An 18,317-nucleotide genomic window follows, 5' to 3' on the forward strand; every position below is an offset into this window, starting at 1 on the left:
ACAACGATAACCCGGGGTTAAAAGCGGTGTTTAGAACAATGATAACCCAGGGTTAAAACCAGGGTTTAGAACAACGATAACCCGGGGTTAAAAGCGGTGTTTAGAACAATGATAACCCAGGGTTAAAAGCAGGGTTTAGAACAACGATAACCCAGGGTTAAAAGCGGTGTTTAGAACAACGATAACCCGGGGTTAAAAGCAGGGTTTAGAACAATGATAACCTAGGGCTAAAAGCGGTGTTTAGAACAACGATAACCCGGGGTTAATAGCAGGGTTTAGAACAACGATAACCCAGGGTTAAAAGCAGGGTTTAGAACAACGATAACCCGGGGTTAAAAGCAGGGTTTAGAACAACGATAACCCAGGGTTAAAAGCAGGGTTTAGAACAACGATAACCCAGGGTTAAAAGCGGTGTTTAGAACAACGATAACCCGGGGTTAAAAGCAGGGTTTAGAACAATGATAACCCGGGGTTAAAAGCAGGGTTTAGAACAATGATAACCCAGGGCTAAAAGCGGTGTTTAGAACAACGATAACCCGGGGTTAATAGCAGGGTTTATAACAACAATAACCCGGGGTTAAAAGCAGGGTTTAGAACAACGATAACCCAGGGTTAAAAGCAGGGTTTAGAACAACGATAACCCAGGGTTAAAAGCAGGGTTTAGAACAACCATAACCAGAGGTTAAAAGCGGTGTTTAGAACAATGATAACCCAGGGTTAAAAGCAGGGTTTAAAACAACGATAACCCGGGGTTAAAAGCAGGGTTTAGAACAACGATAACCCAGGGTTAAAAGCGGTGTTTAGAACAACGATAACCCGGGGTTAAACGCTGTGTTTAGAACAATGATAACCCGGGGTTAAAAGCAGGGTTTAGAACTACGATAACCCGGGGAACCATAATAACCCGGGGTTAAAAGCAGGGTTTAGAACAACGATAACCCGGGGAACCATAATAACCCGGGGTTAAAAGCAGGGTTTAGAACAACGATAACCCGGGGAACCATAATAACCCGGGGTTAAAAGCAGGGTTTAGAACAACGATAACCCGGGGAACCATAATAACCCGGGGTTAAAAGCAGGGTTTAGAACAACGATAACCCAGGGTTAAAAGCAGGGTTTAGAACAACAATAACCCGGGGTTAAAAGCAGGGTTTAGAACAATGATAACCCAGGGCTAAAAGCGGTGTTTAGAACAACGATAACCCGGGGTTAAAAGCAGGGTTTAGAACAATGATAACCCAGGGCTAAAAGCGGTGTTTAGAACAACGATAACCCGGGGTTAATAGCAGGGTTTAGAACAACGATAACCCGGGGGTAAAAGCGCAGTGTGGAAAGCCCTAAAGATGACTACATTTGAAGAATTTAAAAAATTGGACAGAAGGACAAAAGTATAAGACTTAGAACTTAACAGCTTTTGTTAGAGAATAAAAGCATGAAGCATTGCAAATCTAATCTAAGAGATTTTGTTTGCAGAATTATGGGTAATGTAGTCTTCCACAACCTAGAGGAATTATGCTGTTAAAAATGATTACTTCATAAAGTCGTAGCTCACACTAGGCCTGTCTTTAAAGATTTATAAGTTCCCCAATGGAGAAACTAACAGCATAAAAACATAATTAGACAAACGGGAATCTCTCTGTTGGGAAATACAGTGACACATTTGCATGTGCAAATATAAACGGTTCCCCCGAGGGCTTTTGTCTAGGTTTTCTCTACTAGTTTCTGTTCCTCATTATCAGGACGGGCTCATGGGACAGGATCCACTAATGTCCAGATTTATATGCATCTGTGCAGGGCTGGTGTGGATCGCTGCGGTCATGGTTGGATCGCCCATGCTGTTTGTGCAACAGTTAGAGGTAAGTGACGACACAAAAGAGCTGAGAGCGGCCACATAAACGCTGTAATTGAAATCACTGCAAGTTAATCACTGATAACATTTAACAAGCACAAGGTTAATTGCTTTGACACGTGAAAATGATCATTTAGTCAAGCATGACCGACTCCGCAAGCAGACGCTGGTGCCACATTGGAATCAGTGAAGAGGAAAGATGATTCGCTCGAGTGCGGTTCACTTGTCGCAGATCATGCGTTATTTATTAGAGTTCAGTCAACACTTTCGTAATGTGATGCATTTATAAATGAAACAATGCCAATAACTTGCTAGACCTTCAAAATGCCTGTTATTTACTGACATAAACAACTTTGGGCACATGCAATGACACGTATCCTTACAATTAGGGCTGTGCGATATTGAAGAAAAATGCGATATCCTTTTTAAATAATGCGAAATTCGATACGTGTATAAAATCTATATAAATGATATAAAAAAAAATATTTAAAAACTGAGAATGTCATTTATGTGTTTCACATTCTCTCTGGGAAAAGAAAGCATCGCTTCAACTTCTGAAAGTGACCAGCAGTGTTTTAGCTAAAATTAATCTGACATTATAATTTTAACATCAATGTAAACAAACAAAACATGTAATGGCAATATTTAAATACCAAAAACTCTTTGTATGACTTGGTAATGTTTAGTTATATCAACCTAAAACTTAACATCAAGAACATCCAGGTACACAAAGACACCTGAACTAGGGGTGGACGATTATTTTAGTTATTTTAATTTATCTTTGTTATTAAAAATTAGAAATAAAAACAATAGTCTTCATATAAATATACACTGATCATAATAAAGCTACAAAGGTTATTCAGCCAAGAGCACAGTGATTTTCTCTTGTTCTTTTGTTGTTTGACAGACAGCGGCAGGTTTACTGTATTATCAGGCTTTGTATTATCAGGCTTTGAATTTGACAACATTTTTTGCTATTTTAAATAAACCTGTATATAAATATCATTACTAATTTCGGCAAATACATTTAAAAAATGCCCTATATCCCCTTAAAATTGCACAACTGTAGAGTTAAAAACATTAGGCTATTAAAAAAGCGATGTGTTTATAAAAAACTGGCATGCTTTTTTTTATAAAATCCCAGAGGTACCAAGAACAGCTGCTTGCATTGAGTTTAAAGGGATAGTTCACCCAAAAATGAAAATTTGACATTTATCTGCTTACCCTCAGGCCATCCAAGTTGTAGGTGTCTTTGTTTCTTCAGTAGAACACAAATGGAGATTTTTAACTTCAACCGTTGCTGTGTGTCACTCATAGAATGCATGTCAATGGGGTCTAATTCTATTAGAGTAAAAAAAACATGCACAGACAACTTCAAATTAATCCATGCAGAACAAGTGTAGAATCTAGTGTTTAGAACAACGATAACCCAGGGTTAAAAGCAGGATTTAGAACAACGATAACCCAGGGTTAAAAGCAGGATTTAGAACAACGATAACCCGGGGTTAAAAGCAGGATTTAGAACAACGATAACCCAGGGTTAAAAGCAGGATTTAGAACAACGATAACCCAGGGTTAAAAGCAGGATTTAGAACAACGATAACCCGGGGTTAAAAGCAGGATTTAGAACAACGATAACCCAGGGTTAAAAGCAGGATTTAGAACAACGATAACCCAGGGTTAAAAGCAGGATTTAGAACAACGATAACCCGGGGTTAAAAGCAGGATTTAGAACAACGATAACCTGGGGTTAAAAGCAGGATTTAGAACAACGATAACCCGGGGTTAAAAGCAGGATTTAGAACAACGATAACCTGGGGTTAAAAGCAGGATTTAGAACAACGATAACCCGGAGTTAAAAGCAGGATTTAGAACAACGATAACCTGGGGTTAAAAGCAGGATTTAGAACAACGATAACCCTGGGTTAAAAGCAGGATTTAGAACAACGATAACCCGGGGTTAAAAGCAGGATTTAGAACAACGATAACCCAGGGTTAAAAGCAGGATTTAGAACAACGATAACCTGGGGTTAAAAGCAGGATTTAGAACAACGATAACCCAGGGTTAAAAGCAGGATTTAGAACAACGATAACCCGGGGTTAAAAGCAGGATTTAGAACAACGATAACCCAGGGTTAAAAGCAGGATTTAGAACAACGATAACCCAGGGTTAAAAGCAGGGTTTAGAACAACGATAACCCAGGGTTAAAAGCAGGATTTAGAACAGCGATAACCCAGGGTTAAAAGCAGGATTTAGAACAACGATAACCCAGGGTTAAAAGCAGGATTTAGAACAACGATAACCCAGGGTTAAAAGCAGGATTTAGAACAGCGATAACCCAGGGTTAAAAGCAGGGTTTAGAACAACGATAACCCAGGGTTAAAAGCAGGGTTTAGAACAACGATAACCCAGGGTTAAAAGCAGGCTTTAGAACAACGATAACCCAGGGTTAAAAGCAGGGTTTAGAACAACGATAACCCAGGGTTAAAAGCAGGCTTTAGAACAACGATAACCCTCTATCTAGTGTAGAAACATCACTTCCTGTGTGTGAGGTCTCTACACTAGATCGTGTACATTGACCTTCTTTCCCGGAAGTGCTGCGCTTTCGGGGCTGTTGGACATGGTGTTGTATTTGAGGTAAAAAATTATATAAATACTGTTGGGTTTCTCTCAGAAACCGATCGTTTCGTGTCTTAAGACATCAATGTGTCTTCACGAGCCGCGGGGTTTAATTTGAAGTTGTCTGTGCATGTTTTTTTTACCCTAAAAGAATTAGACCCCATTGACATGCATTCTATTGGATTGGGTGATAGGATATTGGGTGAACTATCCCTTTAAGGTAAAAATAAGCATTTGCCTATTCCACCTATGCCGCGGGCCGGCCCTGTTCAACCGGAGGTAATGCCGTCAGATCGTCCATCCATTGAATGAGCGTGTACGGTTCGGTCAATCTGGTTACGTCCGTTAAAGGAACGCTCCACCGTTTTTAGAAATAGGGCTTATTCAACATCTCTCCTACATTTAGATATGTGGGCAAATGCATTTTTGTCTCAGTGCATGCATTGTTTTAGTTTGGCAGGGTCGCCGCTAGCTTAGCTTAGCATAATGAATGGAATCCTATGTTGCCAGCTAGCATGTCCCGAGTAAGTGATCCTAAAAAAAAAAAAACCCCACCTAATTACTTATTGTGGCCTGCGTATTCACAACGAGTACAAATAGCGATGCAGATTAAGACTAGGTGATTTCCTAGGCAGATATTGACTTGGGACTATATTATGGGGAAGCACAGGCGAAGCACTGCTACTTGGGCGTAGAGATATCACGCAACACATGAAATCTCACAACTTCCGTCAACATACCGGCGTGAATAGTAGCTGGCTATTTTTCATACAGTACATGAGTGGCGATGAACATGGCTGATTTTGTGAGAGACGAAGAGGGTTATTTCTTAGACAGTCGAGATCTAGAACCATACCTCTATGAACCAGAGTTTTCAGAAGAGGAGCTACGCCTGCGTGCTTTGGAAATAGAACGACAGGAGGAGGTTGCGATCGCTCAACAGGACGTGAGGATGAGAGCCAACACGAACTTCACGCCGGTATGTTGACGGAAGTTGTGGGATTTCATGTGTTGCGTGATATCTCTGCGCCCAAGTAGCAGTGCTTCGCCTGTGCTTCCCCATAATATAGTCCCAAGTCAATATCTGCCTAGGAAATCACCTAGTCTTAATCTGCATCGCTATTTGTACTCGTTGTGAATACGCAGGCCACAAAAAGTAATTAGGTGGGTTTTTTTTTTTTTTTTTTAAATGGTAAATGGTAAATGGACTGCATTTATATAGCGCTTTTAACAGACCTACGGCCATCCAAAGCGCTTTACATTTTGCCTCACATTCACCCATTCACACACTCATTCATACACCGACGGCGGTGTCAGCCATGCAAGGCGCCATCCAGCTCGTCGGGAGCAACTGGGGTTAGGTGTCTTGCTCATGGACACCTCGACACTTGGTCAGGTGGAACCGGGGATCGAACCACCAACCTTCCGGTTTGTAGACAACCTACATGGACCACCGAGCCACTGCCGCCCTTTTAGGATCATTTACTCGGGACATGCTACCTGGCAACATAGGATTCCATTCATTATGCTAAGCTAAGCTAGCGGCGACCCTGCCAAACTAAAACAATGCATGCACTGAGACAAAAATGCATTTGCCCACATATCTAAATGTAGGAAAGATGTTGAATAAGCCCTATTTCCAAAAACGGTGGAGTGTTCCTCTAAGGTTAACTTTTTAAAATAACAGTCACATTCCCGGACAGAGAGTGACCTTACATATTCAGATACAATTACTCCAGTCATTGTTTAAAAACAAGCTCACCTTAAAAAAAACTTGCTGGCTGGCTAGCGTTAGTGAAGCGATCAGGGGAATCGTTCTGCCTCCAGCTAAGCTCCACAGAAAAGTGTGTGAACGCATGATAAAGAAGCTTAAAATGAGCCAGATTTAAAGTTTCTAAAGTTTACCCTGTGTGGTTTGCGATTGAATTTACGGTTTCAGACCTTTTGCAACTCCTACCAGACTAAATCACACTGTTTACATGCCTTCAAAAACACACAATCCACCCACCAGAAATATCAAAATGTTTACACAGATTGACATTCAGAGAGCATTTCTGTTTGGCTAAGAAGCACAAGCCGAGTTTACTTAGAAGACACACATTTCACCAGGGGCGATTCTGGGATTTTCATTTTAGGGCGGCTCAGCCTCAGTGAGGGTATGAAAAAAAAATTGGTAAGACTTTAGTTTAGGGTCCAATTCTCACTATTAACTAGTAGCTTATTAGGATGCATATTAGGATATTGGCTGTTTATTATTTCGTTTCGGGGGTTCGGCCCCTCGAGAACATTTAGATTTCTATGATCTACATATGTGCATTTTAAGATGTTCTGAACACCAAAAAATTAAATAACAATAGCTTGAAAACCATGTCAGTGGCAGATATGACTGATAAAGTTTTACCATTTTTGTCAGTGAAGAAAGTAAACATATGTTTAACTTTATATTTATATGTTTTATGAATCATTTTCGAAAGTTAACAGGAAAGCTGCGTAACTAAATTTATTAAAATTAATTCACAATATGCACACATTCATTACTTATCTTATGCCCAATACAGGCTGAATAAAGATGAACTTTTTTATTTACCGAGAGCTACACATGAAATAATATTAATTTACAATATGCACACATTCATTACTATTAATCTTATGCCTAATCTGAAGAAAACGGCTTTGTTAACATTTCTTGTTTGTTAATTATATTATAAATGACATTACATAGGCCTATTTCAAATAAAAATGGTAACATTAGACAAAAGTTTATTAATTTGTGTGAATATTTTTGTCATTTGTTTAACATTTCTGACTTTAAGAAGCAGCTGTCAAATATGAAACGTTTAGTTTAGCTTCATATCTCGCACTTGACGTCGAGTCGCGCTGCTAAAATTTGTGCTCATCCTCAGCAGCTTCTGTGAACATAAAGCCCGCCTACTCTGATTTGATTGGTTTTCTCAAATATTTTGGCATTGACGAGCAGTGACAGACCAATGAGAGCTCAGATCAACACACACACACCTCTGCTTCTGACGTGCGCTCTATTCGCCGCCACAGCGGATTGAAGAACACACTGATTAACGCAGATTAAAAGACGGTTTTCAAATGTTGAAAGCTGAAGCCCCTCTAAAAAGGGCCTAGTGACGCCCATGCATTTCACCCATTCCTGAACAGATATTTGGGGGAGATTAAGGGCGTTTTCACACCTACCTTGTTTGGTCTGGATTTTCGGACTTTTCAGTTTGGTACGAATCAAAATGACAGGTGTGAAACCTGCCCTGATCACGGTCCGGATCAAACAGACGAAATTTGGTCCGACGAAAAGAGTCAGTCTCAGTCCAGATCAAACTGAACAAAGGTTCGGTTCATTTCTAGTGTGAAAGCATTTTCTGTATGGTTCGTACTTTAAGAGCATTTACAGGAAGTTCCTGTTTATGTTTAATATTATAATGTTATTTTTAAGTTCAATCTAGGCTACATTGATTATGAAAAGTGAAAAGATGCGCAATATGTCAGAAGACAGAAATGATTTTGAAAGAAATTTATGATTTTGCTTAGAAAGCCTTTCTTTAATGTGAATTTCGTTTTGTATAAATTGTATCTTAATTTTAATCAACGTTTAATCAGATAATTGCCTGGATTTAATAAATAAGAAGCAAATAGTCTATAGCAGACAATAATCGTGGGAGCGATCACATGCTTTACACATGAACTGAAGCGCGTCTCAAATAAACCCAAACTCAGCAGATACTCGTCTCACAAACATGAGAAATATGTGAATATAAAGCTTGAAATGTCCACTTTTAAACGTGACGAATAAAAAATAGTCAAGCAATGCAAAGTTCAATAGTGGCGGCGATATGCGTCCGTTCATTCACTCTTGTCAAAGACGCGTCAGACGCACGTCCGTTTACAAACCAATCAGTGTCCAGATGCCGCCCACACTGATGATGACGAGTGGACTCAAGTGTGTCATGTTCAGTTCTTTAGTGCACTCGCATAATGCAATGTGAAACCAAACCAAAACTAACCCAATGTATCAAATGTATTAAAACATGAACTTCGGTTCGGACCTTGGTGCGGACTTTCAGCTGTGAAAACGCCCTTAATGCATGCTCCTTGCCTCTGAATGAATACCAATCGGGTTGACTCTCTTATCTGTGTTCCTCAGGTGAAGTACGACTTCCTGTACGACCACCATCACGTGTGCTGTCAGGAGCGCTGGCATTCACTGGCGCACCGTCAGGTTTACTCCACCTTCATCATGGTGGCGCTGTTCCTGCTCCCGCTGGCCGCCATGCTCCTCCTCTACAGCCGCATCGGCATCGAGCTCTGGATCCGCAAACGCGTCGGAGACTCGTCCGTCCTCAGCACCATGAACCACAGAGAGATCAACAAAATCTCCAGGTACACAGAGAAGGGCAAAAACATGTTCCCAGCCTATTGTAATGCATTATGTTTTCATAAATAATGCATCAATGGTTGAATAACCAAAATGTAATGCATTATACTTTCTAAAGATGCAACCATGAGTATGATAATGTATTATAACTGGTTACAATTATTCATGAAAGCATAATAAAAGCATTAAGGCGAGACACGGCAGGTGAAAACATCGTTTTTTCATGCAGTGGTCAATTTTGAGATTTTGGGCCAGTTTGCTCCCTTAACATGTAAGCTCTTATGTCAAAATAAAAAAAATGTCAACATTGCACATTAAAGGGTTAGTTCACCCAAAAATGAAAATTCTGTCATTAATTCCTCATCCTCATGTCGTTGGACACCCGTCAGACCTCCGTTCATCTTCAGACACAAATGAAGATATTTTAGTGTAAAGCTGATGCTGAGAAAGGCTTCAGATAGGCCTCCATTGGCATTCAGTACATTTACACTCCCAAGACCCATAAAAGGCACTTAAAACGTTGTTACAAAGTCCATCTCACCACAGTGACTCTACAATAATTTTACGATGCGACGACAATAGTTTTTGTGCGCAAAAAAAATCAAAATAACACCTTTATCCAACTTGTTCTTGTCTTCCGTGTGTGCCTCCACGACGCATGCGCGAGAATATGAGCAGATCCGGCGTTCGGACACATGACCCAGAAGCGATTTGTTTACAAGCAGAGGAAGACGCGCGTGTCTAAGCTGTTGAATTCTACATTGATCGTGCTTTAGGTCTCGGCGTAGTTCTCAAAATGGGGTTAAAGTGTGCATTTCATGGATTCCCGAACGCCGGATCTGCGTCATATTCTCGCGCATGCGTCGTGGAGACACACACGGAAGACAAGAACAAGTTGGATAAAGGTGTTATTTAGATTTTTTTTTTGCGCACAAAAAACTATTGTCGTCGCATCGTAAAATTATTGTAGAGTCACTGTGGTGAGATGGACTTTGTAACGACGTTTTTAGTGCCTTTTATGGGTCTTGTGAGTTTAAATGTACTGAATGCCAATGGAGGCCTATCTGAAGCCTTTCTCAGCATCAGCTTTACACTAAAATATCTTCATTTGTGTCTGAAGATGAACAGAGGTCTGACGGGTGTCCAACGACATGAGGATGAGGAATTAATGACAGAATTTTCATTTTTGGGTGAACTAACCCTTTAAGGTGGTTATTTCATTATATTTTGTCACTGTGCGCCTTTAGATTTCTACCCGAAATCATCCAAAGTTATTCTAGCGCGATCTCTCGTGCCGTCTCCATTCACAGAAACATGTCATGCTTGGTATCATTATAAAGCTCTCAGTCTCACAGACAGCACTGTCTAATCCAAATATGGACATTTCCTTTGTAGAACTAACCAACCGCGAAAGTTTGCAGCCGAAAACCACATCTGATTGGTCGATGTGAATTTCTCACGCGCTGCCGATTGCTTGTGTATTCTCCACCTTAGAGAGTGCAGACAAGCCGAAATCAGCTCATAAACGCTCACAGAAAAGACCAAGTAGCAAGAGCTAGTAAAAATAAAGTAAACAACAACAGATTAGACGACGAAACCCCGTCAGAATTAGATTCAAATAGTTATAGATGGACATATACAACAAACAGGGACAGTTCATCTGCAGTTTTTGTGACTGGTGTTTGTTAAGGTAGTTCTCTTAAGGTAGTTCTCTAATAGCTATTGCTATTAATAATTTATTCATTTATCAATTTCCACGTGTTTTAAATATTAAACACTACTGATATTAATTAACTGAATATATATTTTGTTTGTAGGTTGGGGGTTTTATAGAAATGTATGCAGTTATACAGTATAAAACTTTAAAGGCCGTTTTCTCAAAATGAGTTTTTTCTCACACTCAGAGTCAGATATATCCACTTCAGTAACACCTACAAGCACCAACTTTTGCAGACTTATACTGAACTATATTCTGAAGGCTTTTACAGAGGGATTTGTTGATATATCATTCCTATCCTGAGTTATAGGTCCTTTAACTCCAAAAAACATGGCGAAAATTGATTTTTTTAAGGCTATTGTCAGTATTCTCTAATTTACTAAAGCACATAATAAGATACCCAGAATCCCCTCTGTGAAAGCCCTTCTCATCTAATATGTCAACAAATACAACCAAGAATTTTAAACCTGGTCCTTTCCAATTTCCAGATTTTGTTTTTGGAAAAGTATGCAAATGAGCGTATATTAAAGTATATAAGGCCTAATTTGCATATTAAAACATTAATTTACTCAAAACTTGTAAAACATTTTTTTCTTATGTTTATGCCAGTAACAAACTGGAGAAGTTTCACAGTGATATCTTGTACTTAAAAAAAATTCCCTATTCACCTGTAGTGTCTCGCATTAAAAAGGCTTCAAGTGTCACCAGTATTATTTTTAATTCAGAAGCTCATCACTTTACACAAGAGTGAATGCATTACAATTTGCGTTATTTAATAAAAAGGTTATCAGGGTTTCTGTGGGACTTTAAGTTTTAATTTGACCTTCCACAATTTAAGGCCTTAAAATGTCTGAAATTGGAGCAGAAAGTCTTAAATTCAATATCATGGCATTAAATTAGGGCCGTAGGCCGATATGGAAAACGTGGACGGGATTAGAGAATCCGTTCATGGATGTAATTTACTGTATAACGCAGAACGTCATGGAATTTGTCATATTTTGTATGAATAAATCAAGTCACTTAAAGGGACAGTTCACCTAAAAAGGACAATCCTGTCCTCATTTACTCGCCCTTTCCTTCATCATATAAAGCCGTCGAGTCTCTTCAGAACATCTGGAATAATCCGCTCGATCCGTATGGATCAGTTTTAGGATCTTTATGAACTTTCTGAAGCGTCAGTGGAAGTTGCTTAGACTGTCAATGGAGGACAGAAATCTCTCAGATTTCATTAAAAATATCAAAAAATAAACAAATTAATTTAACCATTAAAGCCTAGAAAAATTAAATTGCATGCACTGCAAAAATGTTCTTCTAAACATCTTTAGATCAAGATGCATTTAATGACATGCAAAATTAAGAAATTGAACACAATAAAGTAAGTTTATGCTTAAAACAAGAACAAATGTCTGTCATTGTGTATGAAAATGACTTGTTTTTTAATCAAGTTGATTTTTCTGATCCCATTGGCAGATTTTTGCTTTTGTTTGAATCATAAAATCACTTTCACAAGATTTATTATCTCAAACTTTAGGCTATTTTTTGGTCAAATTAATTAAAGAGTTATGGAGATCTGTTGGAAATTGTATTTTTACTTTGAAGTGTCACTAATAAAACTTATTGTGTGCTCAGCAGAGTATGAGGCGTGGGAGCGGAGCGATTTTGAATGGATTTTTTTTAAGTCGGAGCGTTGTGGTTTTTGTAAAGGTTATGATGATGGCGAGATGTTATATATTTGTTGTACCTTCTACGCCTACTGAATATGATCGGGTGAAAGCACATTTTAAACAGGTAGCACTTATACACACACGCAATCACTCTCTCTAATGCATTCAAACTAATGTAGTCTTACAGTGCTTATCTGCTTACAGTTCTCTTTATCTAGGGCTTTTCCTGGGTCAAAAATGGTCTTCGGTGGAGGCTGACAGACATGGTCATCCACAAACACAGTAAAACCCTTTGCCGTCTTAACAGCAACCCCTCAAAATAAAAGTCCGGTTTAACTTGACAAATATATCACTGTTGTACAGTAGAATTTAGATACGCCTCAATGTAGTCAAGTCAGCTTTATTTCTCCAGCGCTCTTCACACACAGCTTTACACTGATGAGAGGAAATACATTTAGTTTTGGATGAAAAGCTAAAGTTTTGATTGATTAATTTCTGTTGTAAAAACTGATTTCAAAATGTAAAAACGCATGTAAAAAAACTAAAATATTGCACAAAATGAAAACAATAATGTAAATATTATTATTATTATAAGTGTGAATAAAAACATTAAAAGCACATTTAAAAAAAATGACTAGAATGATTTAATCTCTTAAATGTTGGTCATAATTTAGACTTTTTTAAAATCTTATTTCAGCTTTTTATCTCACAATTAGTATTTTTTAATCACAATTTAGATTTTTAAGTCATAATTTTGACTTTAAATCCAAAATTTTGAATTTTTAAAGTCAAAAAAATTTCAACTGTTCATCTCACAATGACTTAGCATGTCATATTTTTGACTTTTTATCTTATAATGAGGACATTTAAAATACTATTTTCAACATTTTATGTCTTAATTATGACTTAGCATGTCGTATTTTCAAATTTATCTCACTATTATGACTTTTAAAATCATGTTTTCAACATTTTATCTAATAATGAGGACTTAAAATCATATTTTCTTAGCATGTCGTATTTTCGACTTTATCTCACTATTATGACTTTTAAGATCATATTTTTGACTTTTTATCTAATAATGAGGACATTTAAAATCATATTTTCAACATTTTATCTCTTAATTATGACTTAGCATGTCATATTTTTGACTTTATCTCACTATTATGACTTTTAAAATCATATTTTCAACATTTTATCTAATAATGAGGACTTAAAATCATATTTTCTTAGCATGTCGTATTTTCGACTTTCTCACTATTATGACTTAATCATATTTTTGACTTTTTATCTAATAATGAGGACATTTAAAATCATATTTTCAACATTTTATCTAATAATGAGGACTTAAAATCATATTTTCTTAGCATGTCGTATTTTCGACTTTATCTCACTATTATGACTTTTAAAATCATATTTTTGACTTTTTATCTAATAATGAGGACATTTAAAATCATATTTTCAACATTTTATCTCTTAATTATGACTTCGCATGTCATATTTTCGTCTTTATCTCACTATTATGACTTTTAAAATCACATTTTCAACATTTTATCTAATAATGAGGACTTAAAATCATATTTTCTTAGCATGTTGTATTTTCGACTTTCTCACTATTATGACTTAAAATCATATTTTTGACTTTTTATCTAATAATGAGGACATTTAAAATCATATTTTCAACATTTTATCTAATAATGAGGACTTAAAATCATATTTTCTTAGCATGTCGTATTTTCGACTTTCTCACTATTATGACTTAATCATATTTTTGACTTTTTATCTAATAATGAGGACATTTAAAATCATATTTTCAACATTTTATCTCTTAATTATGACTTAGCATGTCATATTTTCGACTATCTCACTATTATGACTTTTAAAATCATATTTTCAACATTTTATCTAATTAATGAGGACTTAAAATCATATTTTCTTAGCATGTCGTATTTTCGACTTTATCTCACTATTATGACTTTTAAAATCATATTTTTGACTTTTTATCTAATAATGAGGACATTTAAAATCATATTTTCAACATTTTATCTCTTAATTATGGCTTAGCATGTCGTATTTTCGACTTTATCTCACTATTATGACTTTTAAAATCATATTTTCAACATTTTATCTCTTAATAATGACTTAGGATGTCGTATTTTCTCACTATTATGACTTAATTATGTTTTTGATATAATTAAATATAATTAAACTTAATTATGAGATAAATGTAATAATAATATATCAAAACTTTATTTTTTTAAGTAATAAATCACAATTTTTCTTCTGTTTTAATTAGTGCTGTCAGTTAAACGCGTTATTAACGACGTTAACGCAAACCTATTTTAACGGCGTCAATTTTTTTATCGCGAGATTAACGTTCTTTTTGGTCTAACAAACGTTGTAGTTTTTTCACATGCTGTTGCAACAACTAGTAACGTTAGAAAAACTACAACACCACTCCGGATGTAGCTAGACCGGAAACAAAACATCAGGCACGCTGCGGCTGCCCACACTCGTTTGGGCCATTAAAAGAGTAGACGTGGATGGCAAGCGTGAGACGCCGAAATGAGAAACGTATTATGCCATGGTTTAACTCAGGGGTCTTCAACTAAAAGTGCTTGTCTTGAGCGCTGCTTTCTGCTCTGATGGTGCATTCACACCAGACGCAAATGAAGCGTTTTGCGCGAGTGATTTAAGTCAATGCAAAGACGCAAAAAGACATTCTGCGGCGCGGATTAAGCGGCGTGCATGTCGCGTCATTCGCGTCCGGTGTGAGCGCACCATCAGTCTCTTCTTCACTGCATGCTTGACCGCGCGTCTGGGTCTGAACGTAGTAACTGAGCATTGCAACGTTAACTGTTTCATTACGTCAAAAGGCTTCGCGGTCCGGATTCGGACCGGAGTCCACTAGTTGGCGACCCCTGGTTTAACTGCACTATAGGCGGAGTCCTAGTTTACCTTGCATGTGCACTTTGTAATTTTATTTTGTATCACCCTGTTTTGATCCCTTAGAAAGGGCTGTTGAAGGGGCTGTTTGTGCAACAAAGTATTTGTTTCACCCTTTTATTGATGGGCAGTGTTACATTGTGTGAGATTATTTGCTCCAAGTGAGAATGTTGGTGTGAAATCGAACACTAAAGTATGCCAATGTTGTTTTCAATAAAACAAACATTTGAACAAAGCAAGCCGATCCACTTTTCTATGCTGATAAGAGCATTAAAATAAGAAAAAATAATGGGACAAAAAGAAATCAAGGGACATTTAGAATAAATAAAAATGTGCGATTAATTGTGATTAATTGTGAGTTAACTATGACATTAATGCGATTAATCGCGATTAAATATTTTAATCGTTTGACAGCACTAGTTTTAATTTTAACAGTATAAAGCTCAGTTGTGCAGCACTTTGTGTGACAAAAAAGTTTTATTAAATTAAAAGATAAATTAAAATAATGTTTTATGTCTTCATTTGATTACCAGAAAACAGAATTTGTGGGAAATCTTTTCATAAAAATTTAATAAATTAAAAAAAAGGTTGTTTTTATGAATTCAGTTAATTAAGTCGCTAGTAGCCTACAAGTTGACTGGTAAATATTACAGTAAAAAAATGATGGCAGAGAGAGACCAAGGCATAATGTCAATAACTCTTCTACACATGACTTACAGTTTCAGCACAGCTATTGATGTAAACATCCCTAAAGTACAGAAAAAGGTTTACTGGTTAAAATGTGAACGGTACCCAACCCTAGTTATATTACAGTAACGCTCCTTTTTTTCATTTTCAAACAGGAAGAAGAAACGTGCCGTCAAAATGATGATCACCATTGTGCTGCTGTTCACCATCTGCTGGGCACCGTTTCATATCGTGCACATGCTGTTCGAGTACAGTAAGTGTCATGGCCATTTACTCGTAAGGTAATCGGCATGTCAATGCGCTTGATGGCTCGAGTACTGAATGCGTTCAGACGCATCCGCCCTGATACAATCCTCTCGCAGCAGCTCCGTGTGAATAAAGTAGACATTACTTATCATTCAGATAACCTGTGGTTATGTGCATTCCAGTAAGCTCAGCCTTCGTCTGAAACCCACAATCACTGAGGATTGATCATTAGACTAGGACCACCCACAGTGCACAAGGTTAAAAAGGTCAAATGTTTCCACTCTTATTTGATTGCATGGCTCTCGCTACTCCATCATCACAAGACACGAACACAAGTCCCTGGAAATATTACAGTTTATGTTCTGGGTAACTAAAAATAGGCACGTCCAGATGTTTGAGAAGTAGGTGATCAGCAGGTCAACTGGTGGCTGTTGTGCTTTTATCGCATGTTGTCAGGTCTATGGATGTGATTACTACAGACCTGGTGAAAAGGTCATGTTTATGAAGTAAATAGTTTTAGTGAGTACTGATAATACTGTATTTCCTCAAATAAAAGCCTGTAGTCAATTAAACGCTGGGCGTGGCCAGCACGAACAAATAAAGGCCGGTCTCAAATTAAAGGTAGGGGAGGTAAGATTTGGTTAAACTATTTTTCCAAATTTGTTTAAACTTTCTTTATATATCACGGTTTTCGGTTCTGTACGGATCTTGTTGTTGTTTTTTCTTTTAATCGTTAACACTCCAGAAATTTACTTCAGCATATGATATTTAGCTTAATTATCCACAATTTAGGATACAGTATTAAAAAAATTGTTATATAATGTAATCATGCAGAAACTGACTTTAAGCACATTATTGGGACCATCTCTGAGGAAAGCTAGGGGAGATTTTGATACAGCAAGAGAGAAGACATGATGACATGCTTTTCATTTATTTGGCAAAAAAAGGAGAATATGTATTGCTATCTCTACAGGAACTTATGTGCCTTTTTAGCACACAATGATTAAACTGGAGAATTAACTTGCATATATCAAACTGACAACTTCAGTGTAGCTTTAAGCCTTGTTTAAACTCGGCGCGAGGGTGCGCGCGGCAAAAATGTTCGCGCGCGCAGTCAGCGAGAGAGAGAGAACGAGAGACAAGGAAAACAAACAAGTAGGGCTGGGCGATATGGCTGAAAACTGTACCACGATATAATTGTTTCATATCGGTCGATATCGATAATTATTGATATTTTTTATGACCTATTTAAAATAAGATTTTTTTTTTACATTTAAACATTTTTATTTTAAACATAACCATCCTCTGATTATAATCCCCTCAGTTATAAAGGCAGAAATGGAAAACACTCAAATAATTAAAATATAAACACAAGTCTAAAATCACAATGAACTCTTAAAAATTATCTCTTAACATTAAGGTGCAGTGCCTCTATTTCTTTGTAACTGTTAGCGTTTAGATGCTTTGTCATAGGACACTGATGCAGAGTAACATTACCTCTCCATGTAGTTTCAAAGGCTGAATCCGAAATCGCCCCCTATACCCTACATAGGGCATTATTTGAGGGGACAGCCGTTTGTAGTGGTGTCCGAAACCATAGTGGACATTATTGAGTGCACTCATTCTATCCCACAATGCACCGCAATAACGAGTGTACCGCTGATGTACACACGGCGGCGGTCCGAATTCACACACTCGTTTTCATTCACTCCTTCAAGCGAACTGTATTAGTGGATTAAAGTAGGGAGTAGTGAAGGAGGGTTTAGGGGGCGATTTCGGATTCAGCCAAAGTCAAGAATAGCACAACAGCGAGCGCGTCGAGTATAAACACGTCCCCAAACGAACGAGGCGCGCGCCGCGGAGCAAGACGAAAGTATAAACAAGACTGGTAAAACAAGTTTGTGGTATTGCCAGTCTTTGTGGGGAGGACAGTCTTGCAGACGACATTGGTCTGACTACAGTCAGACTTATAAAATCCAAAAAAACTGCCATACTGGCGAACTGAGCTGACTTGTTTTCCTGTTTTATCAACAATTTCCTCGCTCGCTGCGGCGCTCATGATCCACTTATCACTCCACGCCGGTTCTGTTTACTGAAGAATTAATCCAACACGAGACACGATATGGCGCAACCAAAACGAGATACAGTTATATGATTGGCTGTTAGCCTACGTTGCTAGGTTACCAGAGAGCGAG

The 18,317-nt window shown here is 37.6% G+C and overlaps 1 protein-coding gene across 1 annotated transcript in view; it reads left to right on the forward strand.

Moving 5' to 3' along the window:
- qrfprb (pyroglutamylated RFamide peptide receptor b) overlaps window positions 1–18,317 on the forward strand; it is a gene marked incomplete at both ends in the record, with an annotated part of 37,393 nt that overhangs the window by 17,538 nt on the left and 1,538 nt on the right. The window contains 3 exons of the mRNA XM_079845529.1: window positions 1,795–1,856; window positions 8,635–8,870; window positions 16,032–16,129. Of these exons, the coding sequence (XP_079701655.1) occupies window positions 1,795–1,856; window positions 8,635–8,870; window positions 16,032–16,129 (396 nt within the window). The remainder of the gene's footprint in view (window positions 1–1,794; window positions 1,857–8,634; window positions 8,871–16,031; window positions 16,130–18,317) is intronic.

Source organism: Gobio gobio (genome assembly GCF_949357685.1).
Source record: "Gobio gobio genome assembly, chromosome: 20".
In the NCBI taxonomy this organism is placed as follows: domain Eukaryota; kingdom Metazoa; phylum Chordata; class Actinopteri; order Cypriniformes; family Gobionidae; genus Gobio; species Gobio gobio.